The following is a 27,166-nucleotide window of genomic DNA, read 5'->3' as shown; positions in this document are numbered from 1 at the left end:
AGGAAACATCAAAAAGGAAATCAGACGGCAATGACTGTCTCCATTTTTTAGAGCAACCCAAGAGCCAAAGAGACGTGGTCCAAAATGCCTAACAAAGCCATTGATTGCATACTCCACTTTAAAATACAGTGCCCAGAAAGTAAAACATCCCTCCATTGACGATTCTATCCTAGGAGGAAATTGCTCGTTTGTGTCCATTGTTTTGAGACTCACCTCACAATATAAATTGCTTGTTTGATTTTGAAGTCCAAGTAGACGCTGGACTGTTTTCGTCATCGTCAATAGTAATTGAGGAAAACACGGCTGCTCTCTTCGGTCTTCACCCTCATCTTTCTTTATCAATAAGCATCATTTTCATTAACGCTATGAAGCGTTTGATGGTATTTACAGGTACTACACCATTCAAGTAAAGAAAGAAGGAAAAGGGGGGTCGTACTCTGCAGCTAAGACATTGAATTTCAACTTGACCATTTCTGCCCCATTTTAATTACTCCTCCATTTACTACTTTTCATGATCTATAGAGAGCAGAGAAAGGCTTACAAAAGTCTAACCCAGAAACAAAATCTATTGAAAATAAGTACTTAATGGTGTATTTTATAAGAATAGACTACTCTAAACCGAAAGAATTGAAACTTGAAAGGTGACTTGGGAGTTGGGACCATCCACTCCACATCCATTGCAGGTGGACGCCATCCCCTTCATGTCCGAGTTGTCACTGTAAGTGGAAAAGCCTTCGGAATTTAAACATATAGAGGGGAAAAAAAATGACTGCTAGAACGTACTGGGTGTTGAATAACTGTTAGAACACTTGAGGAATTGTCAGGCAGTGGAGGGAAACATATCGTGTGCAGGACTCGGGATTGAAGACCACCAGCTCCTGATGGGCCCTGCCGGACATGATACAGGACCAAACTCTCGCAACATGGCTTGTCTTCTTCCCTTGTCTCTTCTGGTAAAACCGGTGTAAAGAAAGAGAAGCATATTTTCCTCCATTAAGATGTCAAAGTTCTAGCCGCAAAGTATGACTCTTTTTTGTTCGTGTATGATTAGGTATTGAATAATCTATTTATTAGTGACGGCTAGTACATTTGCTTAGCCTTCTCTGTCTGTATGAAAAGTGTAACCCATGAAGGGAGATAGAATGTAGATTAAGGATAGATGTCAACAATGGTGGCCACTGCTACCAAAACAAAGGCGAGTCGAAGTGAACTCTTTTTTTCTTGTACAAGCAAGAATTATGATGATCGGATATCATAAAGGCAGTGAGGTTTCACAAATGTATAATTTGCTGTTTAAAGCTAGAGGAGTCTCCTTGTCTCGATTACATTTGAAGAAAGATAAGTTTCTGAAGGCTTTGCACTCAAGAATTCACCGGAGAAGGAGAAAAGAAAAGAAAGGCAGGAGACTCACGTTGAGGCCACTCTCCTTTTCCTTTTCCCTTTTGTGTACAACAATTAACGCAAATAAAATAGATGGTAACTTTTCGAATTTCCGGAATCGTTCAAAATGGGAAGAAGAGAGGGACCACGACATCCCCAGGCAAGAAGCCAAAAGCCCAAGTCTTCCTTTCTTTTCTGAGAGCTCAAATCTCGATCAGATACCCAGAAAGAGCCAAACTAGACACAGCATAAAAGAAATTTCATATTGTGAAATGGCACATGTTGTGTCTACGACTCCACGGGTTTGATAATTGTACAAGAACGGTCAATGGGTCGCACTCACTTGGACTGGTTTATTAATTGTACCTTTCAAACTTAATTATCTAGTTGGTGGATGGATCAAAGCTGAGTTAAAAGAGTTCTTCCAAGTGGTTGAGAACTTAATTAAGATGGTGGGTAAAGCAGTGAACCTCAAGGTGGGAACAAAGTCATCTCAACCCAGAACCTTTTTTTTCTTACCACCGCCTTTATACGCTTTGCTGATGGGGATTTCAGCATTAAATAAAGAACCCCGCCGACTCCGGCTTAATTAAGGAGCTCCAATGGCTATTCTGCTGGTTAGACTTTGGAGTTGAAGACGAGAAAGGAAACCGAGCCTTTGTTTAGGTCAAGATGCGCCTAGTTGGCTCATGGGCCTGCTGATCAAGATCTCTCCAGAGATGGTTACGTCCCCCATATCATGTCTGACGTTGCTTCTCAGCCGAAATTTCCAAATAAATTTCTAAGCAGTTTCTTGACATGATCTATGAGCGAGTTTTGAGTTGAAAATAAAAATGGGTAGACGAAAAATCTGCAACTTTTATCTATAGGTTGTGTTTGGTATATATCAGTCAGTAATTAGGAAGGCGAGATAGAAAAAAAGAAAGTAAGACTAAATGCAGCTGAATATACAATTAATAAAAAGGACGGCCGCCGACGTATCTACCACTGCAAGACTGGTTTCCGATTCCTGACGAGAGAGGTAGCTTTCAAACTGTGTAAGTCTCATTTGTTAAGCACTGGTTCGACAAAAGGGTTCGAAGTATTCCATCACTCGATCTCCCTTGCGTCTTGAGGATTTTCAGATTCAGAGTCTCTTCATGTCTTGGAGTAACAAGCCCGTATGGCGGACACATGGATGAACGATACCCTCCACAAACCTTTTTTCTCCAATAATCTTGTTTATCTTTATGCCAGAAATGAGAATTCGATACTCTGTTGTTTTCTTCTTCATTATTCTTCCATCTTTTCCCCATCTAGAAGGAAACCTTATAGCTTCTCTCTGATTTCCCTTTTTCTCAACTCTCATCGTGTTGTTAGGGGATTCATCATCAGTCATCACACACCCATTTATTTATATTCGATTCGCTGCCCAGACAAGAAAGAACTAGTAAGTGATCCATGAATCTTAAGATTCACTCTCACAGGAACTGCTTAAATCGGATTTCTAAACGTTCATAAATTAATAGATAAGATTCCTCCGGCGTCACTTGCATCCATTTGTCTAACATCGTAGAGGATCCTAACAGCATCACATGTGGGTCGCCAACTCAATCAACAGCTCCAATTGGATCACAGTAGAAAAAATCTCAGACAGCGGAACTTTCTGTTTGTTTTTCTGGGTTCTAACTTACTAATGGACGGTTTTCAGCGTTCGACTTGTCGAAAGGAAAAGCAGGGAGATCCTTGGATGGAGAATTGGTGATGGAGAGCTAAACTGGAAGGGTGGTGATTTTTTGAAGACATTAATTAAACTTGAAATATTAATATAAGCCTCTTCTCCTTGGGCTTGGATAAAAAACGAAAAGAAAGAAAAAGAGTTATTTTTATCTTCTTTAGAGTCAGCGACAGAGAGAGCCAGCACCAGCAACAAAGTCAATAAGATTTTCAGTATTTCGACGACGTTAACAAGAAGGATGAATCCCAGGAAAGTACCAAAGCTCCTCTCTCTCTCTCTCTCTCTCTCTCTCTCTCAGCCGTGGGACCGTCACCTACGTTTTCACCCAAACGAAAACAAAATAGAGCACCAACAATAGACAAGTAAATGGAAAAAGAAGGGAACGGGCGGGGAGGGGGAGAGAGAAATACATAAGAATTTTGATCAACCTTGTTCCACACACAACCCACCACCTATCTCCTCTTTCTCTAGAGTCTTGATCATCCCTCTCTTTTAGTTTTTTTCCCCACCCAACCAAGCAAACCCATTTCATCTTCTTCCTTTCTCTCTCTTCCCCAGTGTCTCCTGGGAAAAGAAAAGAAATCCATCAGATGGAAACCTCATCGAACAACTCGAAGGCCCAGGAGAAGGATCTCCAGACGACTTCGAATGGTAGCACCAACAGCAGCAGCAGTAGCAGCAATGGAGTCCCTTTGACTCCCAAAGCCCTCCCAAGATCTGAGCCCTGTAATAGCAATAATGCCACCACCTTCATCCAGGCGGATACATCATCCTTCAAGCATGTCGTACAAATGCTAACGGGTTCTTCCGAGACCACCAAACAGGTATCTTCCAAACCCACCGCTGATCCCTCCAAGATTACCATACCACCCATCAAGAACGGCCCGAAGAAGCCATCTTTCAAGCTCTACGAGAGGCGAAACAGTCTCAAGCATCTCAAGATAAGCCCCCTCATGTCAGGCCTTCATAACGGTTCTTACTCCAGCTTCTCCCCGCGCAATCCCGAGATCCTCTCTCCGAGTCTTCTCGATTTCCCCTCTCTGGTCCTTAGTCCCGTCACGCCCTTGATACCTGACCCCTTCAACCGGTCGCCTGCCGGACCTGCTCCAGAATTGACTGCTGCCGCCGAGGAGAGGGCGATTGCAGAGAAAGGATTTTATTTGCACCCATCACCCAGGACTACGCCGCGGGGCTCCGAGCCTCGACTTCTCCCACTCTTTCCTGTCAAGTCGCCCAGAGTATCGGGCTCTTCTGCCTGAGATCTGTAAGATTATATTTTGCTTGACAAAAAAAAAAAAAAAAAAAAACAAAAAGTCGCTTCAATTGTACAATTGATCTCTCTTTCTAATGTACCCTTTTGTTTGTTTCTTTTGGAGATCAATGAAAGGCCTTGAGATAGTATTTCTTGACAAGTATTTTTCCTTTTTCAGTTTTATTTCGTCCGTAAAAACTTTTTTCTTCTCAGATTGTTCGGTTTTCTGTTTGGTGGCTTGATTTTATTGGAGTTGTGTTGTTTCCTCCTTCGGGCGTCAAGCATTGGCGATTAGCTTTTACTTTGCAGTGAGCTATGAGCGTAAATTCAGTGCAGAGAAACCTACTACAAGACTGACTGGAAGGAGTCTTTCTTACCAACTCATATTTTATTGTTTTCTTTAAAATCTTCCTTCTATTATTGGGTAGTGGAAAATTAGGAAGTCTTCTGAAGAGGTTGGACTCTGAACTTTCTTTAAGCATAAACATAAACATCTGTAGTAGAAAACCGGATCAGAGTTTTCCACTTCCAACTGGAGAAGTAGATAAAAGTCCTTTCCTTCCCATCTTCGTCCGATGCAATTTTCTTACTGTTGAAAATTCGCACTTTTAGAAGCTGAATTTTAAGCACAGTCCGGAGGAGTGTTGGATTGGATACATGCGTTTCAGCGCTTGTGGTGGCTCTTTCTGTTTTCTATAGCTACACTGCCAAGTGTCATCAAGCAATTGGAATGACCAAATAAGGATATCTTGACTCCTTTTTGTCTTTACATGAGAGTGAGTGAACGGAGATCCAGCGGTGGCTGTAGGATTTCTACGTGTGCCCACTGCCCCATGCCATAAAATGGTTTTAGACCCTTCAACTGATTTCCCTGAGACCCATAAAATGGTTGCACCAACTTGTTAACGGTCGACACACTTGCGGGTAATTGAATGAATGGTCTCCACAGGGTAATACTTCTCAAGGCAGCATTAGGCATGGTCGCGAATAAAACACTGACGGGGGTGGTAGAAACTCCTTTTAACTAATTGACACAGAGAAAATTAATGGTAGACAAAAACTTTATTGGAACTGCACCGAAAATGAGACAGAAAATCTAGAAAATATATGCATGGACAACCCTCAAATTGAAAAAAATCAGAGAAATATTAAAAAAGGCATAGAAGAATTTTAGTTCTGTAGCATGATAAAACTAAAATTATCTAAACTCATTATAAGGGGATGAGAAGAGGAAAAATAGGCCTGCTTCGGCCATGACATTACCCACAAGGGTTCCCAAATATCAGGAGGGAGCTCAACAGACACATGGGAAATGTGATGACAAGCATTAATAATCAAATAATCTAAAATTTGATAACGTGTCGCTATTAACGAAAAACACTTCACAGAACTGCGGTATAAAATTGGCAAAGCATCTCCATAAACCAGGAGTTCAGAACAATGTAGAGAGAGAGAGAGAGAGAGAGATGGAGACCTGCAGCTTTTGCAGCCACAGCTTCTTGATAAACATCTGTGGCAAATAAGATCTGCGATAGCTCGTCAACACCCAGTGACTGCAGAATCTCCAGATAATTTCGAGTCTCTTTTTTTTCTACATACACATAAGCAAGACAATACAGTAACTTTTGTTGATACGACAATAATTCAATGATCTATCCTACTGCTGTGTCAAAAAATCCACAGAGATATTTTCTCAAGTCCCCATGAGCTGTATTTCCAAAGTATGAGCCTTTGAGCTTCCCTGCTACCACTAGAATAGATGCCAACCTGCAAATATTGACGGTCTCAAACACAATGCTTGATTTTTATTATCCTTTAATATTAAATTCATAAATACAGTAACACCCTAGAAATAATTCTTACCTGTATGTGGTTCTGTTAAGTGATTAAGTCATTCCATTATAATATAACAGATTCGAAACGAAACATAAATTTAAAGATAACAACCAAAAGAAACAATGAAGATGATAATTAGCTTTCCACAAGCCGTTTCGCCTTGCAACTGTAATTCGAGTGGAAGAAACAGAAACTTCTCACGAAGCATAGATCACCTTGATTCCCATAGAGTGCCACCTTTCTAGAGCTTCTGGTACATCCTCAAAGAAGACTCCTTGCAATTGATTACTTACAAATCCTGATTTCCATACACCCTTCATGCAAAAAATGTATTGAAAATAAAATAGGTATGATAGACAAAAGCATTTTACAAGGTATTCAGAATTAAATATCCATCCAGTCAGTTTCATTTAATGCTTCCGTGAGAAGGAAAGAGTGAGGATGTTAGTGGTTTGATCCCTCAAACTTGGACATTCAAGATGTACAAATAAACATTAAGCTGTCAGGATGCCCTCAATACTAAAATGTTATATCATATTGTAAATAATCACCTGAAATTGCTTCAGAGCAGTAATTTTCCTGTCAGTGGCGTTCACATTAGCCACCAAGGAAGCAATAACCTCATCCTTTCCTGCTTCATCAGGAGGAATTGGTCGAGAACTGACAACCCCTTGCTTCACATCCTCTTCAACCTATAACAATTTATAAAATGCACACTTAATCTTTTACTTAATGTCGCCATTCCAAACAAAATTATTGCATTGATAATCTTACTTGGGCACCCAACAATTTGATATCATCTTTGGTTTCTTCAGTGTCATATGTGGTTTCTAAATAGTTTTTCACATAGTTCCAGGCATATGGGAGAGGAAAATCAGCCACAAATGAAATCGGAGTAGTAGTTCCTTCAATGTCAAGAAGAATAGCATGCTGCAAAAATTGCGAGATTATCAAACTACTACAAACTATTAGACACCAAATGAAATTTTATCAAATTTACATAATAAGGAGAATGCTACAAGAGAACTTACCATAGATGATTTACATACCTACCATCAACAAGTACAACTCTAATGTTGCGAATTGGAGAATGGCTTGGAGTGGACCAGTCCAAACCCAATTGGTGAAGCTTGATGGCAGCAACAAAGAGATAATGATAACACTCAGCCTGAGCAACAGGAAAAATTATAAACATCTTCACCAACCACATTAAGGAGTGGGAAAAAGAAAGAGAAGTGTACAGGACGATATATATAGTTCAGCTATCATCTCTATTACTTGCTTACCTAGTTAGCTTTTTATTGTTAGTATTAGGGAAAGCATATCTTAAAGACATAGCAGAAGGAACACCCACTGTCAATAAATCAACTGAGCAAAGATAGCTAATTTTGTTAGCCACTCAACTTCAAGAAACAAATATAGTTTTTAGCATGGTTAGTGTCTCAACTCCACAAGCATCCAGTTCTACACAAAAAACATGAAGGATTCTTGTTAATAGACGTTGTTTCTCTATCGTGATAAAAACTCAACTAACATTGACAATTCTATATGCTGGCATATAATGCATATAGAAGTTGATTACGACTTTGTTCGAGAAACAATGAGGAGATCTTCCACTAAAATGTTCTTTCCACACATCAACTACTGGAGAATATCACCAGAGCCTGAAACAGAGCATCACTCAAGTATTCAATAAAGAGAGAATGTTTTGTTCAACCCTCTGTCTCAGCATGAGCAGTTCTCAAAAATGTTTAGTCAGCTCTTCTCTTGGTTTACAGTATTAGAGTTAAATTTCAGAATAAAGTTATATTACATGTTGGATGGCATGTAGGCAATTGGTGTTTCTTAAGTAAATGAAAGCAAAGGAGATGAACATGGACAGATATGTTTATCGTGCAGTTTGGTCATACTGTAGGTCCATTCCAGAATATCAATTTCATAAATTCTAACAGGGAACACCATAAGGGACACAGAGAGAGAGAAAGAGACAAATAGAGAGAGAGAGAGAGAGAGAAACAGACTGCTTGACTAAGTGATTCTGTGAGCTCGCCTTCATGGGCAGTGTTCTCAATGATTGGGACTACAAGCTCATCGTGATAGCCATGTTCTTGAATTCCTTTTATCATCTCCATGTGAGTTATCTGAAACATTAGATTTGGAAAGTTCACCAATACATCACCTTATGTTAAAGCTGCTTGAGGTATAAGGACAAACATATTTAAACACAAAATATGTATGTAAAAAACATATTTTCTATGTTTAGCAAATTCAGGACAAAAAGCTGGGAATAAAAGAGGTCAACAAGGTTTATAAAAGGAGATCTCTGTATTTCTTTTTGAGATTCCACAAACCATGAATTTCTACAGTTTGTTTAAACATGCATCTTACTGAGGATACCTAAAAGCATTTATGAATCCATCAAACTTCAAGTAACTCTGGCAGTTAGTTGACACTTGTCACTAGTGAGAGATTTATAAGAAGTCCTACGTAACCTTACAACAAATATGCAAAACGACTATGAGAAATCATCAAAAGTCACCCAACTAAACAGAAAATTGGAGATTATAATAAAATATGAATCAAGTAGATGTTGAAACAAACCCAATTCATGATTTGCTCATGAGTAAGTAGCTGCATGAAAAGGTACAAGTTTCTCCAAAGCTCGTCCAACTGACTTTCTCTATGCTCATGGTAATAGACTCTACAAACAGAGAAAGAGCGCAATGATGATATATAATGTACAACATTACGAATTTTTAAACATAGAGAGTGTGTATAATAACTAGATGAGCCTCCAAACGATTTCATGAAAAGTACAAATAACATCCAATAGTAAACTAGAAGTAATGATGAAACTTATGTATCCATTAATAACTTGTCAAGTCATGGGAGTTACTCTAAACTGCGTTGGGTGAGGGTGGATCATTGTGACAAGACATGATTCCATCCCATGACTGTGAATAACAGAGCCAGCCTTACGCATCAGATAAGCCTGAAAAAAAAAAGAGAAAGAAAAGAAAAACAATTAAAAACAGATAATCCATTAACTAATAGTATGCATTACACAAAGCAAATAAAATCAGCTCCTTCTCGCAAACAGCTTATCTGGCAGAAACTAGCCTACCGTCTCCTTTCCAAACATTTTCTAAATAGATATAATTTCGTCAACGTACACGACACAACGTTTAAAATAAAACATTTACAGTGGCTGGCCGCACCGCTGTAAGTAGACACCACCAGCTGTTAATTAAAAAACTTGTTTTCAAACCAAATTTGAAGACACCTTCTCCGTAATCAACTAAGATGAATCGGAAATAAAAAAACCGTGAACATTATAAACTGCAAATAATTTAATCGCACATAACACAGCAGAGACGAGCAAAAAAAGATGAGAAAACTCCTCGATTCCTTTGGCGGATAAGGTTTTGGCGAGGGTGCAGAAAGAATTGAACCACTTCCAGAAAGCACGAACATATCTTCTGGAACCAATCGCTCCTTCTGAAGAACTATTCGTTTAAAATTAAAAAGAGAAGCAAAGCAAATTACTTACCTGAAGGAGACATGACTATAAGCTGATGCGATTTGGGAATAGAATCGTCGTGGGCTTTTACGGTAATGCTGCCTCCGGTGCCCGAGACCCATCCAAGCTAATAGAAATGTCGACAGAGCTCGGAGACGAGGGCGCGGGTGTCATTTACGGGTTTAATCTGGATGTATGCTTCCGATGAGATGAGAGATGGAGCGTTTGCCACAGCAGTCGGTAAATATTAACGCGCGGCGACGCCGAAGGTCGAGAGGCAGACGCCTACCCTGTTGTTTCGTAGTAAATTATGGACTGAATTTTATAAGATTGTTAGGTTCGAAGCTTCGAAACACGAAAGTGGAAAGAGAGCCGCGAGTGCCCGAGTCTCTTGAACGTGTCACTGGTTCTCGTTGCTCGGTCCACCCGACGGTTTATTCCGCAAAATATGAAGAAAAAATTAAATATACCATGCTTACACAAGTGTCACATTTACAACATTCCATGTAACGCTGACCGGCGCTAAGGAGTAAAAGAGGGATTAATTTATTTATTTAGGGTAAGGAGAAAAAATTAATTTGCAATAAGATGTGTTATAAGATCAAATTATGGACATGTGAATGGATTATTTTTGGCTATTAAAAGGTAGAAGGAGAAAGAGAAGAAGCAAAGAGGTCTTCTTATTGCACCACATCAAATTTAGACACACATTTTGTTATAAAATATATAATCCGGAACAAATAATAGGAGCATATTGAGAAAAAAAAAATAGGAGAAAAATGGAGAGATCAATTAGAAGAAGGCGGAGAAGAAGAAGCAGGAGAAGGAAAGGTAATGGATTTAGATTTATATGAAGAGCAGAAGCTCTGGACGGATTCCCAGCTTTATTAGTATACTAACTGAGAATGAGCTATACTGATACTTTCTCTTACTCGTGCTTCTCCTTCTTCTCCCTTTTTTTTTCTTTTCGTTGTTGTCTGTTTCTTGGTTGGTAAATGCTCCGGGGTGGCGGCCGTCGGTTGAATCACTAGCTATACCTTTTGCATCTGGTGATTGCGCTGCAGCCACGACGGTAAGGATTCACTCGGCCTCTGGGCCGGCAATTGTAGTAGGAGGCGCCGCGACGGTTGCAAGGGACCCTGTTCTTTTGCAGTGCACCATAGCTGATAAATCTATTGGATGCGTAGAGTCCTCTCCGGCTGATCTCCGAATCCATCAACAGCTCCTGCTCCTCGTCGATGCAGTCGCCGACCAGACCATTGCAGGTGGACGAGAGTGAGTCGAGGTGGGGGAGGCCCAAAGTGTGTACGGAGAGGTCCGAAGGGACGGACTCGGCGACCCATGCGAGGGCCAACATGGCTAATAGCAAACCCACCTTTAAAGCCATGCAGGAGGAGGAGAGCTTCCCCGGGACAAGTAGAAGTCGATGAAAACGCTCTGTTTCAAATAACAACCAAGGAACGCCTGCACCCAAACCTCTCAAACCCTTGAACGAAAAAGAAATGGCAAAGGAAGCACGCAGTTGCCAAGAAGAAAGAAGGGAGAGAGGACGAGGTGTACGTCTCCAAAGGGATGAATCTGCCTTTCGTTCGTCCTGGTCCCTGCCCTTCCGCGTAAAGGAGGGGGAGGGGGAGGGGATTGGGGAGAGCTGAGATTTGGATTTGTGAGTTGTTTACGGAGAAAAAGGGTGGTGTTGTTAGGGACTTAGACTTAGAGGCAGTTTTTTAGCTTCTGGCGCATTTCCCGTCGGTTTTCACATCTGTTGGGACCTGCCCTTTTTTCTTGCAGCTTCCGTTGTTTTTCTTACGGGTGGTTGGAGCTTCTTGATTCCGCTCTTTTTTGGGTTGTTTTTCCATGGGCTTACCGCCTTCATCCCCTCCTCGGCCACAAACTTTTACTTGTAACCCCTTGCCATCTTTAGCCTCCACCACTTTCCTCTCATTTGGTCTTAAGATTACCCGATCTTCACTCTTCATCCACTAGGCCACGACCCATTCCAATATGAGGTGGCACATTAAATGTTTAATGATTATGACTAATCTAGGTAAAGAGTGCTACAAAGTGTAACCTTCGGTTGATGACATTTGATGGCAAACTGTCCCATTTTAAGGCTCTTTTTTTCATTTACTCAGTCTTCTGCTTTTCTTCTTTTCGTAGTATCACCGAAAACCTTTACACTATTATGTGAATTATTTATTTTAATTTTTTTATTAATAAATTAAGATAGAATTTTAACTTGATTGAATTAATAAATAATTATAAATTATAAATTAACTATATTTATTTAATTATATAAATATAATATTTTTTTATAATAACCAAATGCTTAATCAAATTGTTACTTTTTATATCTAAATTCCCACTCTTAAAATATTAATTAAATATATTATTAAATATCATAAATTTAAGTAAATTTAAAAAGGGTATTTTATTATATACAATTAATTTAATATATTTAAATTTTATTTTAGATATTTTTATTTGACTAAACTAAAATAAATTTTAACTTGTTTTGAAATAATAAACAATTTAAAAAAATAAATTTAACTAAATATTTAATTATATATAAATTAAAAAAGTATATAAATACTTTCTTATATAATATCTAAATACTTAATCAAATTGTTACTTTTTAATATCTAAATTTTCACTCTTTAATTATAAATAAAATATAATATTCAAATCTCTAATTTATATACATAAAAATAAGGTATTTTATTATATAAAATTACTCAGATTGATTTAATTTTTACAAGATAGTTTTATTTAAGTCTTCAATTAATAAACTAAGATAAAATTCAACTTGTTTAAATTAATAAATAACTACAAATTAAATTATTTTTTAATTTAATTTAATTTATAAAATAAAATACTTAAACAAATGTTTAATTTATAATATGCAAATGCAAGAGTGAGATGGCACAATGAGTAAAACCAAAGTGAGAGAGCAAGTGTACGAGTGAAAGTTAATTCACTAGCTTAATGGAGTGATTTTATTTTCACTCGTTTTTTTAAATAATGAGTGACACTAGCCACTTATCGTACAAACTATCAGGTTTTGGGTTACTTTCACTTTAAGAGCAAGACAAACATCTCTAGATTATTGAATTAAGATAATGATATTCGACCAAAATACAAAGCCACATGCATAATAAAAAACAAAATTGTTTTTTTTTTTTTTTTTTGTGAGGAATGTGAGATCAAATCAATCTATGATAACTAAACATAGCTCTAGCTAAGAAGCTTTCTAGAGTATTGACAAATGAATCATGAATGCGATTGGCGGGTCTTCATTTAGGGGATTTTTTTTAGATTGTTTAATTTGACTACACTAAAAAAATTTAACTTGTTTGAAAATAAAAAATAATTTTTAATAATACAATTTAATTAGTTATTTAATTATATATAAAATAATAAAATAAATACTTATATAATATCCAAATACTTAATCAAATTGTTACTTTTGTGACATGTAAATTCTCACTCTTAAATTAGAAATAAAGTACAATATTAAAATGTTGAATTTATATAAATAAAAAGAGGGAATTTATTATATAAAATTACTTTGATTGATTTAATTTTTATTCGATCATTTTATTTAGCTATTCCTTTAATAAACTAAGATAAATTTCAAAATTTGTAAATAATAAATAATTAAGAATTTTAATTTATTTAAATATATAAATAAAATACTTAAACAAAAGTTAATTGTATAATTTTCAAATACAAAAGTGAGAGGGTAGAATGAGCAAAACCAAAGTGAGAGAGCAAGTGAAAGTGAATTTACTAGCCCAAAGGAGTGTGATTTCACTTTCACTCATTTTTCTTAAGAATAGTGAAAGTGACACTCACCACTTAATGTATACACTAACAGGTTTTGGGTTATTTTCACAAGTAATAGGCCCTATAGAACTATCATGATTTAGGGGGGGTTAGTCCACAATGAAGTGGAATGAATCCCCCCCCGAAAGGAAAAACTTATTGTCATTCGCTATTCTCCTCTTCCTCTCCCTCGGCCTTCGTCTCCCGACGATTTTTTTCGCCCCATCTTCTTCCTCTCATTTTTTTCTCTGCTCCCTCTCTTCTCCTTCTTCCGCCCCCGTTGGCCTTCCTCCCTCTCCTCTCCCTCTCAGCCTCCCGACTTCTCTTCTCTCTCGGCCTCCCTCTCTTCTCACTTTCGGTGTACCGTCGGAGCACCGCTTCCGTCGCCGTGGCCCGCTATAGAAGACGACGTGCGCCTTGAGGAAGCCGATGGTTTAATTTTTCCTAAGTTAAGGAAAAATTAAACTATCGTAATAAGAATATAAATTATTATTCTTATTTATTTAATATATTTATTTTATAATTACTATATTAAATTAGTGATTTAATACTCATAATTAAAATATTTTTAAAATAAATATTTGATAAATTATTTTGGTTTAATTATCCCATTGCTATAATTAATTAAACCAATGGTTTTAAATTTTGTGAAATATATTATTAATTATTAATACATAAAAATATATATTATGTTATTGATAAATATATTTATTTGTTTATTATATTTATTTTATTAATATTATATTAAAATTAGTGAGTTTTAATGTTAAAATATTTCTTATGGTATTACATAATAATTTATTTATTTATTATATGCGCTTTTATTCTTTTTTACATTTTTTATTAATTTTTAATAATTTACTCTAGTCACATGTAATTATTGTATTAATTTATAATAAACTATAATCATTAAGTAATATAATATAATTTTTTTGTTCATGAGGATATTAACATATTTTAATACTACACGTTAAATCACTTATAAGTGTAGTAATCATATTTATTTTGGTTAATTATCTATTTAAGTATATATTTTATTTAAGTATATTATAAAATATTACTTATTCTCTTGTTTATATATCATACTTTTCGTTTGGGGACACTAACACTGAAATCTGTTTTTCAGTGCACTTGAACTAGTCTATACTAACACCTAAACAATGCTCCGGCTAAGAAGCTTTATGGATTATGGACAAATGAATCATGAATGCGCTTGACGGCCTTCAGTAAGGAGATTGGTTCACATTTCACAATTAAAGCCAAGTATTGTTGAATAGACGTTATGTATCATAATGCCATTTGCGACCTCCAGCAGCCTTTGGTACAATCGGAGGGTTGTTTCAGGACACCGGAGGGATGTTTCAGGACACATTGTGTTTCCTGTGTTAACGACAACCCGCCCGGAAAGCTAGCTCCTCGCTAGCTGCTGCTCAGCACTTAATAGGATTCAAAGCGGATTCACATGCAGAGCATTTATTACCCATATGCACATTTCAAAAGAGAAACTATAATTAAAAAGTTACCGATTACATCCCTCTGGTGTTCTAAGAGCAACCATCTTTTATGATAAGTAAATATAACTCGAAGAGAAATCTCTTCTACTGGTAGACACTCGAATAAAAAAAGGGAAAAATTAAATAAAATAAAAGCTAAAAAGAATAGATGGTCGCCCTTTTCCACATTTCCATTCTTCATTCTACAAGGTGTTACTGCATCCACCTACAGAGGCCCAACAAGGAAAGATAGTACGATGGTCAATACGCTCACAGAAACTCCAGACATGAGAGAAGCTGATGAGGAAGGAGGCAAGGGGCTTTCTGAGGGTGTCTCGGGGCCCAGAGGAGGAGATCCTGGTGTTTCCCCGCTTGAAGGAGAGGGAGGAGATGGCGGTGAGGCCGTCGGTGGTGAACCTTCGGAGGAGGGAGAAGGCGCGGAGGGTGATTTTGGGGAGGCCGATGGAGATGGAGAAGGAGCAGACTTGGGTGAAAGGGATGGAGAAGGTAAAGGAGATGACTGTGGAGGAGAAGAGGGAGCAGGAAAGGTAGATGACTGTGGAGGAGAAGAGGGAGAAGGAAAGGGAGATGAATGTGGAGGAGAAGAGGGAGCAGGAAAGGGTGGTGACTGTGGAGGAAAAGTCGGAGAAGACAAGGGAGATAATTGAGGGGGAGAAGAAGGAGAAGGCAAGGGAGATGACTGTGGAGGAAAAGTGGGAGAAGACAAGGGAGATAATTGAGGGGGAGGAGAAGGAGAAGACAAGGGAGATGATTGAGAAGGGGGAGGATGAGATGAAGGCAAAGGAGATAATTGTGGAGGAGAAGAAGGAGAAGGCAAGGGAGATGATTGATGAGGAGAAGGAGATGGCAAGGGAGAATATTGTGGAGGAGGAGGATGAGATGAAGGCAAAGGAGATAATTGTGGAGGAGAAGAAGGAGAAGGCAAGGGAGATGATAGAGGAGAAGAAGGAGATGGCAAGGGAGAATATTGTGGAGGAGGAGGCGAAAGCAAGGGAGGCGATTGTGGAGGAAGAGGAGAAGGCAAGGGGGGTGATTGTGGAGGAAGAGGAGAAGGCAAGGGGGACGATTGTGGAGGAAGAGGAGAAGACAAGGGAGAATGTTGTGGAGGAGTAGAAGGCAAGGGGGACGATTGGGGAGGAAGAGGAGAAGATAAGGGAGAAGGTTGTGGAGGAAGAGGTGAAGACAAGGGAGAATGTTGTGGAGGAGTATAAGGCAAGGGGGACGATTGTGGAGGAAGAGGAGAAGATAAGGGAGAATGTTGTGGAGGAAGAGGAGAAGACAAGGGAGAATGTTGTGGAGGAGGAGAAGGCAAGGGGGACGATTGTGGAGGAAGAGGAGAAGACAAGGGACAATGTTGTGGAGGAAGAGGAGAAGGCAAGGGAGAATGTTGTGGAGGAAGAGGAGAAGGCAAGGGAGAATGTTGTGGAGGAAGAGGAGAAGGCAAAGGAGAACGTTGTGGAGGAGGAGAAGGCAAGGGGGACGATTGTGGAGGAAGAGGAGAAGACAAGGGAGAATGTTGTGGAGGAGTAGAAGGCAAGGGGGACGATTGTGGAGGAAGAGGAGAAGATAAGGGAGAGTGTTGTGGAGGAAGAGGAGAAGGTTGTGGAGGAGGAGAAGGCAAAAGGGACGATTGTGGAGGAAGAGGAGAAGGCAAGGGAGAATGTTGTGGTGGAGGAGAAGGCAAAGGGGACGATTGTGGAGGAAGAGGAGAAGACAAGGGAGAATGTTGTGGAGGAAGAGGAGAAGGCAAGGGAGAATGTTGTGGAGGAAGAGAAGGCAAGGGGGACGATTGTGGAGGAGGAGAAGGCAAGGGGGACGATTGTGGAGGAGACCCCTTTTGAGGTCTCACAGCCAATACAATAACTATCAGTTTCTGACCCTCCTCACATTTGCCAGGAGCACCGCTAATGAAGAAGAAAGGACCTGATCGATCGAACTTGAACATCGTGCTTCCATCATCGAAGCTAACGATCGGATTCTTTGTATTGCATGTATCATAATCCTCTTTCTTCACGAGCAGAACAGAGTCCGCCTCCTTTTTGTACTTGAAAACTGATAAACAAAGAAACCCAAACCAAGTTACAAAAGAAAAGATTACAAACACATCCATCAAAGAAAGAAAACACAATCATCTCCTAATTGGCTATGTACGAATTAAAAAATTGCATTACCTAAAGAATCGTTGACCTGAAACCGATTTCTCTCCGCCCAGTGGTTGAAGTTCTCCCTTGGTTTCAAAACCCATCCATCTCTTCCACCAACATAAAAGTCATAAGCACGACCAAGACCGGGGATCATCGCCAGAAAGATCAGAAGAAACACGCCACCCATCTTCCCAAACTCCATGAAAGGTTTCCACAGCAGCTTACAATCACCAGAAACCTCCTGTGCCTGTAAGTTAAAAATGGGAAGGTGAGCAGATCAGGAACGGGTCAGCTCTCGGAAAGAGAGTGAGGAAGAAGGCGAGCCAGCAAACAAGTACAAACACTAATCGTGCAAAAGGGTTTATATATATATGTCTTCCCAGAAGCCTACTGTTTGTACACAGGAAATTACAAACCTCAGGCGAATAACCCGGTATGGGTAATAATCCGGCGCCATTTTTAGGATGCATGCGCCCTCGTAGTAAGCTCGGTTACACTTGGCAGAGGGGCAGGGATATAACGGTAATATTCTTTAATCAATTTGGCTTGCCCCCACCTAATTGCTGGTGAATCTCGTCCTTTTCCTCCGCCACATTTTCGAATCTCCTCCCCTCCCCAACGGTTCTTCGGGAACTCCGCTTTTAATCCATACCAATTGTCGCACCAATCTGACGCTACATTTGTTAATTACTCCAAGTAGAGATATAAATGAAAAACGAACAGTGCGTAAATCAGTAACAGCGCGGCCATTAAAAAGGTCTCTATAAGAATGCCTAATCTTTCTTATCATAATCGGGTGATTGTGACGATTAGATTACGAGTGCTTAGCTGAGTTAAATTCACTATCTGTGGACTGCTAGATCGCGTTGGCAGACAAATAAAATCAGCACTTGTTACGTGTTTTAGCTACGTTGGAAGCGTGTCGCAGGCGAGTGTGTTGGCTGTCTTTTTGGTATTCCCCATCCCAACCGCGGGCTCTGTTCTTGCTACGAAAACGAAGCCATTCGCAACGTGCTGGAGTGCCTGTCTTTTCTACGTTTGTATTCCGCGGATCATATTCTCGTTAAAGAAAACACTTCCCATGGTGAATTGACAGGTTAGCATAGATCGGCTCGGGTCAGGAAACAATTTTGGAAAGACTCAATTCAGAAAGGCTTTGCTTCCAGAATATGAAACGAAACGAGTTGGTTGAGAAGTTGTCTATTGCTGGTGTCTATTGTTCTGGGTATTTTATTATGGAAATGAAGTGGTCCTAGTGGATGAACTCATCAAACAGTGAGACTTCCAACTCAAGCTCTTGACAGTTAAACACTATACCACCTTATCTTCTGTGTTTGCCTGCAATGAATTAAAGCTTATCGTATGGTGCTGTCATCTCTGGTTCATCCATTTGAGAGAGATCATGAAGTTCCGGGGTGAAGTGAAAAACTTCCATGATACCTCTTCCGGCCTCAAATTAACAATCACTGTTGGCAGTTTTTTTTCGCTTTGTCGAACTTAGCTGAAAAATCATTCGGTTAAGATTTCGCTCACACGTGACAACTTTTACAGAAACTGGCTCTGGTTCTTTCAAATTACATCTTCTCTGTGGCTTTTGCTCACTTTAGGCCATTGCAGTTACACTGTGATAGTGCGGGAGAAGATTAGAGCACGCAGTAACTAATAAAAAGTCGTAAATCATGTTTCAGGTTTTGGGTACAAGCAGTACGAGCCTATTTCCTAATGGTAGCGGATTCGATGAATATCGACAGAGGACAGCGACTGCTTTATGACGAACGAACTTCCAAAGGCAGTAAGGTAGAGCCGTGAAATACAAATACTTCCTATGCGCCGCCCATCTCTTGCTTTCTCGCTACTTGTAATATTCATTTAAGAAAAAAACTTTCCAAGTCTGCAGAAGATGTCTCGCAGTACGTTCATCTCTCTATCTCTGCAAGGGAATTTTACAAAAATAACCTATGCAGTCAAAGCCGACACTTAAGTATAGATAAATTAGAAAAACACGTCGTCCGATATGTCATTATTTCGCCACGTTGTCTGCCGTATCAGTGCCATATCAGTGCCATGATAAAATTTAGAATAATTTAAAAAAAACATAAAAAATAAATATATTTTGTATTAACTTATATCTAAAATAATAAATTATTAAAAATCAAATAAATAATTAAAAATTAACTCTTACTTATTTAACACCATTTAATATTAATAAATTTTTTTATTAATTAAAAAAATTATTGTTATACTTTTTATTAATTTATATTTTTAAAAAATTAAATTAAATTAAGTATACTAATTAGATTTAAAATATTTAGAAATTTAAAATATTTATAAATTGAAAAAATATAAAAAAATTATTTTAAAGTTTAAAAATACAACTTATTTGTATAATTTTTATCACATTATTTACAAAAATAATAATTTTTCAAAACAATTTGATAACGTCGTTGTTTTTCAAAATAAGTTGTTTTAAATGGTTATTTTTATAAAATTCCCATAAACAAGACTAAATAAACGTAAGGCGGAGAGTTCCACAACCTCTTCACCGGAAAACGCCTTCATGAAAGAAAGCCCAGTGAGTGGACGAAGGCGGAGAGTTCCACAAACCTCTTCACCGGAAAATTCCAAATTCATTTCACTGTTGGAGATGTTACCATTTTTATGTGAAACCGCTAGGCAATGTGAGCTCCTATATTGATTTGGCTGCTGCTACGTTGCATTTATGGGCTGCATCGAAATAAGTAGGCCGTAAATAATAAAAAATGTAAGTTGTTCCATTTTTCGGTGGAGGAGCTTTGCTCACCTTAAAATTACCAGGAGGTATCCATAACTATTCTTTGTCTACTGCTTCTCTTAGAGACCCCAGAAATTTAACAAGCTAGAAACATCTAAAAATTTTGAAACGAACTATTTAATCGAACCAGGCAACGCGAGACCTGAGGGATCTTAATTCCGAACCAGGGCATAATTTATGTCGTCCTGGAGTGGTTGAGGAAGTAATGCACAGCTCCATTGCAGACTGTGGTAGGCCTTTATACTTTTCCTTTTTATGGGCAGAAAACTTGCCCTGATTCCTGATTGTTTTCTACGATGATCAAGCGACGACGGTTATCACATCTTAAACCTTGGATTTCCTCACGAGCTCAAGTTCTTGAACCTCCTGCAATAAAAGTGAGCAAGAAAACTGTATTTCCCAAGGTTTTACTACTGCTTCACCTCCTTGTAAGCACCGAAAAACCAACAAAATCTCAGAGCTGGCACAACTCCAAAGTGTAATATATGATCAGTTGTGTGAGCATTAATTTTGTTCTTTTCTAATCTCCAAACTTTAGGCTGTCGTTGCTTGGGCAACAACAACTGCTGTCCAGATCGACCAGTCAAAACAAGTAAATGGCCACAAGGTTTTTGAATTGCTTTGATAGTTGAGTTGGAAATTTAAAGCTTTTAAAAGGATGGCCTCGCTGTCCATCAATCAATTGTTTTGTTTATGTATGGGGAGATCCACCCACTTTCCCGCCCCCACATTTAAACCGCATCAAGCAATTAAGGCAAAGAAAAGTAAGGACGAACAAAATGGAGATCAGAGTTAAGAGTCCATTAATGCATAATTTCTCAAGTTTTTTAGGTGAATTATATCGACTCCAGTCTTGCTTATCATGAAAGGTGCCAAATTCATGATAGGGAACGAGGTTGTTATAACTCTCCCAAGTGATTTACCAGTAGCAATATATTCATTCATGGAATGTAAACCTAGGGAGGAAACTCGTAAAGACTAATAATAGCCCACTGCTCTTCTGATGCATCCATCAGTTATCTTGTTCCCGATGATCAGATTTGCATCATTAGAAGAAGATAGTCAGGGTCGTAAGCTTGCAAGTCATTCTGCTGTTGTTTATCGATCTCTAGACCACCCAATTGTCGATGGCGCCATCATGTGTTTGGTATATGAGCGCATGTGCTTCTCTGGTCACAATAGCAAACATGGGACGTGCTGTAAATGACCAAATAGTGTCTTGAAAAAGTTCTGAAAATTGTACAAATGTTCAGATCAGTAATTCCAAAACTGATATTACCGTGACGCTGGGAAGCTTAAGAGTTTCGAGTCTGGACAGAAATGTTAATTTTGGTTTGGATTTGCTCAAACTAATTTGACTTTGTGCCTCTAAAAACAGGCACGCCTATTGATCTCATTAATAGGACCCATGTACTCCAATGTGACTTATTAATCTCGTGTGGAGAAACACTAACAGCAGTGCCTCTTGTTGTTTCAGTGAGTCCGCTCTCGTAAATGTCAGTTCAGAGTTGACTTGATAGGGACGACAGGGAAAGAACGAAAATTTTCTTTCTTTTGTTCCTCTTCTTATTTGAGTTTGATAAAATCCGAATTCTACTGCAATCTTTCGTGCTTCTTATTTACTCGTATATAAATGCACCTGCAACATATCAACTACCCACAACCGCGTTATCTCTATTAGAGTACTAAGTGGTATTTACTCACTACCTCCCTCTCACATGAATATTTGGATGTTCACAATGCTATATAAATATATTCCGATTCAACTCCATTGCTCACTGAAAGGTGTCTTCATCTCAGTCTCTCTTAGCTTGCAGCCATGGAGGGGGGAAGGTGTAAGAGTGCGAAGTTCGTATGGGTTTTCTTGGTAGCTTTACTGTCTCAAAATATGGTGATTCGGGTCATGTGTAGAAGCCTGCAAGGAGTTGAAGATCAGAAGAACTACTACGGACATGACCCACATACCCCAAAAAGCAAGAGTTCTCTCTTTCATGTTCTTGTCTCTGCAAATACTTTCTCGTTCATTTTGAGATGCTAATAAACATGTCTGGATGGATTCAGGTTCTCCGAAGACTCCTCCTGGAAAATCCACTCCATCGCATGGATCAGGTGGAGGTGGTAAGGCTTGCGCACCGTCAACACCGTCAACTCCATCAACGCCATCGACGCCATCGGGTGGGGGAGGATACTACCACTCTCCTCCGTCCACCTCGACACCGGTCACTGTTCCTCCTCCAGTCACTACTACACCAACAGCGCCGTCCACTCCATCAACACCTTCTTCACCACCTTTCGTTCCGGATCCCAAAAGCTTCCCTCCTTTCTTCACCGGCACTTGCGAGTGAGTAGATGATCCCTCAGTAATGCTTCGTCTGCTTTCGCTTATTTCAACGATTTGGACTTTGCCATCCTGCTCTGTCTCATCGTCTTAGCTAGTTAGCTTACTCGTCTTCTTTAATGCGTGCAGTTACTGGAAGACTCACCCCAAGCTGATCTGGGGACTCTGTGGCGTCTGGGGAACAGTGGGGTCCATATTCGGGGTAGCAGCTACTCCTGCTTTCAGCTCGGGACTCAGATTGACAGACGCATTGGCTAACACAAGGAACGACGGCTTCGGCTCCCTATACCGAGAAGGCACTGCCTCCTTGCTCAACTCCATGGTGAACAAGAAATTTCCTTTCACCACCCAGCAAGTTAAGGAAAAGTTCTTGGCTGTTCTAATGTCTGATAAAGCTGCCGCTGCTCAGGCCAAGCTCTTCAAGCAAGCTAACGAAGGGAAACTCAAGCCTACAGCATGAAGCTAAGCTAGTTAAAAAAATGATTTCAGCATCTTTCTGCGTTTTCCCCACTTTGTGAGATGATTCGAGTCGGTGTAGTAGTTTGGTTGCTTGTTTAAATGTCTAGTAATGTGTGAAGGGATGAGTACTGCATTAAACAGAGACGCGTGTTGTAATCCTACATATGGGCTTCTTTCTTTTCCCGTATTTATATCTTTGTTTTCCAGCTATAAAATGCCATGCCTCACTGTTTGCTCATATGAAATAAGTGTGATAGTAATGAATGTCATGGACATATTTCCATATAAGAAAAAATAAGAGTGATGAACATAAATTTCATATAAGAAAAATAAATGTGATGGACATGTTGGTTGTGGGACTTCTACACCCTTGGTCCTTAACAGGGCAAGGACAAATACGTAGGATGATATCTGTTTTGGTGTTCTTTACAAGTAAAGACTTCTGCTGACTATGGTAAATAAAGGAAACTGGTGTCCCAATCTCCTAAATTTTCAGATTGGCTGAAAATAGTTTATAGAAATCTCACCTAAGTTGGTGATCCAATGCTTCTTTAATGTTGTTGGCAGAAATAAGTGAAAAATGCAGCAAGGACACCTCTAGAACATAAAAAACCAGTACAAAATAAGTTTCCAAGTGATACACACCATCCAGGAGGTTCATGTTAATGGAGAAAACTGAATATAATATAATGAACCTTTTGTATGTGTAAGCAGACTTGCATTGCATAAACAGACAATGACTATGGATATAAGAAAAAGAAGGGAAATCAGCTAGAGTTGGTTATATCCACATCCAAATTTGAGCTTCCTGTATGTATGGGATCTAGTAGCAAGCAACTTCTTAGAACATCATTTTGTCTGATTCTCAGCTGGAAATAGATCTGTTTCTTCTGTTCAGAGCAGTATTGATGTATGAGAATTTGGTGTTGCAGGCTATTCTTAAACACCCTTCCTAAATAAAGATTAGTCATCTTATGCTTCTCATGCTGCATTCAGAAAGCTACTTGGCAAATGAATCTATTGATCAACTCATGTGCGATTCAAACCAATCAAGAATTTGCTCTATTTGCAAGCTAGTCATCTCATGGTAGGCAAATGCAAGATTCATCTCCTCTTGAATGTGGCTGGTCCACTCAGATTTTGCTGACAAAATATCTCCTTCTCTTATAGCTTCCTTCCAGTTAACTGCTCGGCCATCACTCTTCATATACCCATTGACATCAATAAATCCCTTCTTCTGAAATAACTCAAACAACTTAGCCGAAATTCTCTGATCCAAACCTGGAATTCTATCTGAGAAAAAATGCAGATTCAGGGGAAATTCCATGCACCTAATCTCGGCAACCTTCACACCATTCTTCCTAAGAGCCTCCATATATTGAACAATCAATTCCTTTCTCCTCCTATCCTTGGGCATGTGGACAAAAAGAGTTGGTGGATAATCAGAGGTTATATTGATAGCATCAAAAACCCCTTCTGCAATCATCAGTGTTATACTACAGAATCTCATTTCAGCAGCGAGTGCAGAAACAAAATACCCACCAGAGGAAGCTCCCATAGCTGTGAGAGGAAGCTTTTGGAGACTATTTTTCTCAACCCACCATCTGATAATCCGTTTTACATTTTCTTTCTCCCTCCCCATAGACCAACACCTATCGGTGCTGGATATGGTTAGGACAGCAAAATTCCTAGAAAGTGCACGAAGGACAATTAGCCTTTCTTCTGGTAACCCAATGCAGTTCGGACAATTCTCTGATCGGTCCCAGAAATTTGCGGCTTTGCCATTACACCCATGAGCTAGAAAAAGAACGGCCTTTGGTGAATCAGGAATTTGCCAAATCACATCAGTTCCATTTACGAATTCTAAAGAAGGGTGAAATACAGAAGATGGAAAACTAGTCCATTTAACATTTGTAAGACCAAAGGAAGCTTCGGGTTTGCCGTTGTACTTCAGAAAGAATAAAAAGAGCACACAAATTAATATTAGAGATACTGGAAGTGCGACTCGAGAATTTTGAATAGCATGCCAACGTCTTGTTTGCTTGTATCCGCGCATCAACATCACTGCTGGCGAGAACAAGAAACCAAAAAAACAGAGAAGAGAAATATAAGATTAGGAATTACGAATAGCAGTTCAGAAGATTAAACCCCCAACATCGCAGAATAGTTAAGGAAAATGAACAAAAGGCAAAAGAATCACATTTCAAAAAGAGATAGATAGACAGAAAGAGAGAGAGAGAGAGAGATCTGCTAAGATGGAAAAAAGAAATGTGTGAATTGTGATCCCGACTTTAGTTACAATCAGAACAATTTCTTGGACAGAATATTCTACGACTCCAAGACAAATTACATTCAGTTTGCTGTTCAAAATTATCTGAACACCGGAGTTGAAATTTTAATTTTAAGGAGAGACGGCAGTGTTACCTGAAAAATGTTAAGCAAGGGCTCTTCTGCCTGTGGGGGAAAAGCGTCCTCACTGCTTAGAACCTTTCGTTTGGAAGAAACACCGCGAGCGACGAGTCTGGGAGTGAGAACCGGAAGGGAAAATCGGTATACAGTACCGATCCAGGGAAAACGAGCCCGTCAAAGCAGTCCGAAATCCCAAAATTGGGCGCGTGTGGTGCTTACAAACCGCGCAGATGAAGGCAACAGCGGATCAGAGGTCAGCCTTATGCCACTGTGGTCGACACCGTCACAGTTTCAGGGACGGGGATCGAGCTCGGCGATCGAGTTCAGATTCGAGTTCGGATTTTGGGAAACTCGTCCCCGTCGCCCACCGTTGACATAGACACCGTCCGGTCATCATTATATGGGCTCTGCTTGAAAAGCCCAGTCTTTCTAAGAGTTGAGACTATATCATCATTTTTATTTTTCATTTCACAAGAGGCCCAATCCCAGCAGCAAAATAAGCTCCAAGGGTAACTACGGACCTGCTCATCAAGGAGGAGGAGAGGGTCGTCTCCCATGTCCGCCTCGCTTCTGGGGCTTCCTTGACTAGACACCATGTCCAATCCCTCCTGGCGCGGCTTTAACTCGTCGGACGAGACACCTAGTTCGGCTAGTCCCAGACGGACGTTGGATCCCTGGAGAAGAAGATGGATACCAAAAGTCGGAAGATGAAAACCGCATTCTACTATCAAAATGGGTCTTTGGTTTCTTGTGGAAACAAGAGACTGTTCGGATCAGATACGCCAATAACAGAAAGGGAGGAAAGAATCTCAAGGGGCTGTTACCCTTTGTCAGGATATACATACAATAATGAAACTATCCGCTTCTCTCCACTGAGATGGCTCACAGTTTAAGAACAGCTCCGACGGATTTTCATTTTACAGCTGGTGGGTGTCGACTCCCAAAATGTCCCTGTTGGATTAAAATATATATTCGAGCAACTTCTGGATTCTCCATGGATGTGCTCACCAGGAACACTGAACCGACCCTTCGATGGCGAATATGGAGCAATCCTTTCCTCCATGCACCAATCATGACATCATTCACTAGCAACGTTAAAAGAAACAAGTGAAATGTCAAATTAATCGAGAACGTTATAATTTGTTTAGGGAGACGAGTAGGAAGAAGAAGCCAGTTGGCAACTTCAATCATTTGAGCATCACTTTGGGATATTTTGAGCGCGGCCAACTTGAGTATTCACAAGCCAAGCGAGTTGCCAATTGCCCAAGGCCCCACGCTCTTTGATTTGAAGATCACTGTGGTGGGAGTGCTCTGTTCTCCATTGTGCTACTGCAGGGACGGAGCTAGCTAAGAGAATTTCATAAAATTTTCTGACATGCAATCAGTACCTTTGACGCACCAATCCATTCCTGAAAAGCATCAAAACCGAATCCATTAAGGATGATAGAGAGTGAAGAGAACCTGTTGCTTCATTCTTGTCTCTTCCATGTATCTATTTTCTGGAGTATGAAGCAAGGATCTAGATGACATAGCGTAAGATTGCAGCAAGAACAGTGTTTATTTTTTTGGGAACAACGAAACAGAACGTAAAAACTTTTCATACGTAATCCACTCTCTCCAGCGGACAAGACAAGACTTGTTTAATCATGCCTTTGCCGTTGCCATGAGCCAGTGGCTTTCAGGATTTTCATGGCGATTTTGGCTGAAAGAAAACGAAACTAACCTTTAGTTCGAGACAATTTCCACGGGAGATGAAAAAAAATTCGTTTTCACCAGAATTCGGAAAATGCCAGTTGCTCATTTTCACCGGCTGCGAGCAAAATCACCTTCTACCCATTGCATGGCATGGCTCTTAATGAAGAAGCCAATGTCAGGACAGGATTTATTCTGAAGCCTCCCTTGAAGATTGAAGGATCTACTTACAAAGACACCAGCACACGAATTAAAATAACTGATGCTTCCAAGTCGGAATATTTCAACAAAC

At 39.4% G+C, this 27,166-nt stretch overlaps 6 protein-coding genes across 8 annotated transcripts; 2 read left to right on the top strand and 4 right to left on the bottom strand.

Annotated features, from left to right (window-relative positions):
• The first annotated feature begins 3,484 nt into the window (after window positions 1-3,484).
• LOC137962727 (VQ motif-containing protein 4-like) lies at window positions 3,485-4,410 on the top strand. Its single transcript, XM_068809759.1, has one exon. The coding sequence runs from the start codon at window positions 3,688-3,690 to the stop codon at window positions 4,354-4,356; it is 669 nt and encodes a 222-aa protein (XP_068665860.1). The 5' UTR covers window positions 3,485-3,687; the 3' UTR covers window positions 4,357-4,410.
• A 1,316-nt stretch (window positions 4,411-5,726) lies between these two features.
• Window positions 5,727-9,982, bottom strand: LOC137962936 (probable bifunctional methylthioribulose-1-phosphate dehydratase/enolase-phosphatase E1). 2 transcript variants are annotated; one of them, XM_068810073.1, is made up of 9 exons: window positions 9,736-9,982; window positions 9,082-9,177; window positions 8,787-8,886; window positions 8,207-8,326; window positions 7,239-7,353; window positions 6,960-7,015; window positions 6,737-6,877; window positions 6,401-6,499; window positions 5,727-6,116 (listed from the first exon to the last, which is right to left on the bottom strand). In XM_068810073.1, exons 3-9 carry the CDS (start codon window positions 8,820-8,822, stop codon window positions 6,018-6,020), a joined length of 666 nt encoding a protein of 221 aa, XP_068666174.1. In that variant the 5' UTR covers window positions 8,823-8,886; window positions 9,082-9,177; window positions 9,736-9,982; the 3' UTR covers window positions 5,727-6,017. The 2 variants fall into 2 exon arrangements, with proteins under 2 accessions (XP_068666174.1, XP_068666175.1); XM_068810074.1 differs by lacking the exon at window positions 6,401-6,499.
• Window positions 9,983-10,505: 523 nt separating this feature from the next.
• Window positions 10,506-11,373, bottom strand: LOC137964009 (rapid alkalinization factor-like). Its single transcript, XM_068811271.1, has one exon. The coding sequence runs from the start codon at window positions 11,090-11,092 to the stop codon at window positions 10,733-10,735; it is 360 nt and encodes a 119-aa protein (XP_068667372.1). The 5' UTR covers window positions 11,093-11,373; the 3' UTR covers window positions 10,506-10,732.
• Window positions 11,374-15,027: 3,654 nt separating this feature from the next.
• Window positions 15,028-17,504, bottom strand: LOC137962429 (vegetative cell wall protein gp1-like). The gene is made up of 2 exons (XM_068809283.1): window positions 17,213-17,504; window positions 15,028-17,093 (listed from the first exon to the last, which is right to left on the bottom strand). Exons 1-2 carry the CDS (start codon window positions 17,385-17,387, stop codon window positions 15,247-15,249), a joined length of 2,022 nt encoding a protein of 673 aa, XP_068665384.1. The 5' UTR covers window positions 17,388-17,504; the 3' UTR covers window positions 15,028-15,246.
• A 4,244-nt stretch (window positions 17,505-21,748) lies between these two features.
• Window positions 21,749-23,021, top strand: LOC137963994 (protodermal factor 1-like). Its single transcript, XM_068811250.1, has 3 exons — window positions 21,749-21,949; window positions 22,038-22,317; window positions 22,444-23,021. Exons 1-3 carry the CDS (start codon window positions 21,796-21,798, stop codon window positions 22,772-22,774), a joined length of 765 nt encoding a protein of 254 aa, XP_068667351.1. The 5' UTR covers window positions 21,749-21,795; the 3' UTR covers window positions 22,775-23,021.
• Window positions 23,022-23,347: 326 nt separating this feature from the next.
• LOC137963596 (uncharacterized) lies at window positions 23,348-25,532 on the bottom strand. 2 transcript variants are annotated; one of them, XM_068810733.1, is made up of 2 exons: window positions 25,198-25,532; window positions 23,348-24,840 (listed from the first exon to the last, which is right to left on the bottom strand). In XM_068810733.1, exon 2 carries the CDS (start codon window positions 24,833-24,835, stop codon window positions 23,798-23,800), a length of 1,038 nt encoding a protein of 345 aa, XP_068666834.1. In that variant the 5' UTR covers window positions 24,836-24,840; window positions 25,198-25,532; the 3' UTR covers window positions 23,348-23,797. The 2 variants fall into 2 exon arrangements, with proteins under 2 accessions (XP_068666834.1, XP_068666835.1); XM_068810734.1 differs by having other exon boundaries at window positions 23,348-24,837.
• Window positions 25,533-27,166: the final 1,634 nt, after the last annotated feature.

The sequence above is a fragment of the Aristolochia californica genome, unplaced genomic scaffold, assembly GCF_029961685.1.
Source record: "Aristolochia californica isolate CCGP_79_NKW_82.1479 unplaced genomic scaffold, dmAriCali1.0.hap1 SCAF_4, whole genome shotgun sequence".
Taxonomy (NCBI): domain Eukaryota; kingdom Viridiplantae; phylum Streptophyta; class Magnoliopsida; order Piperales; family Aristolochiaceae; genus Aristolochia; species Aristolochia californica.
The sequence above is the reverse complement of the archived record's forward strand: the minus strand, read 5'-3'. Positions and strand labels throughout refer to the sequence as shown.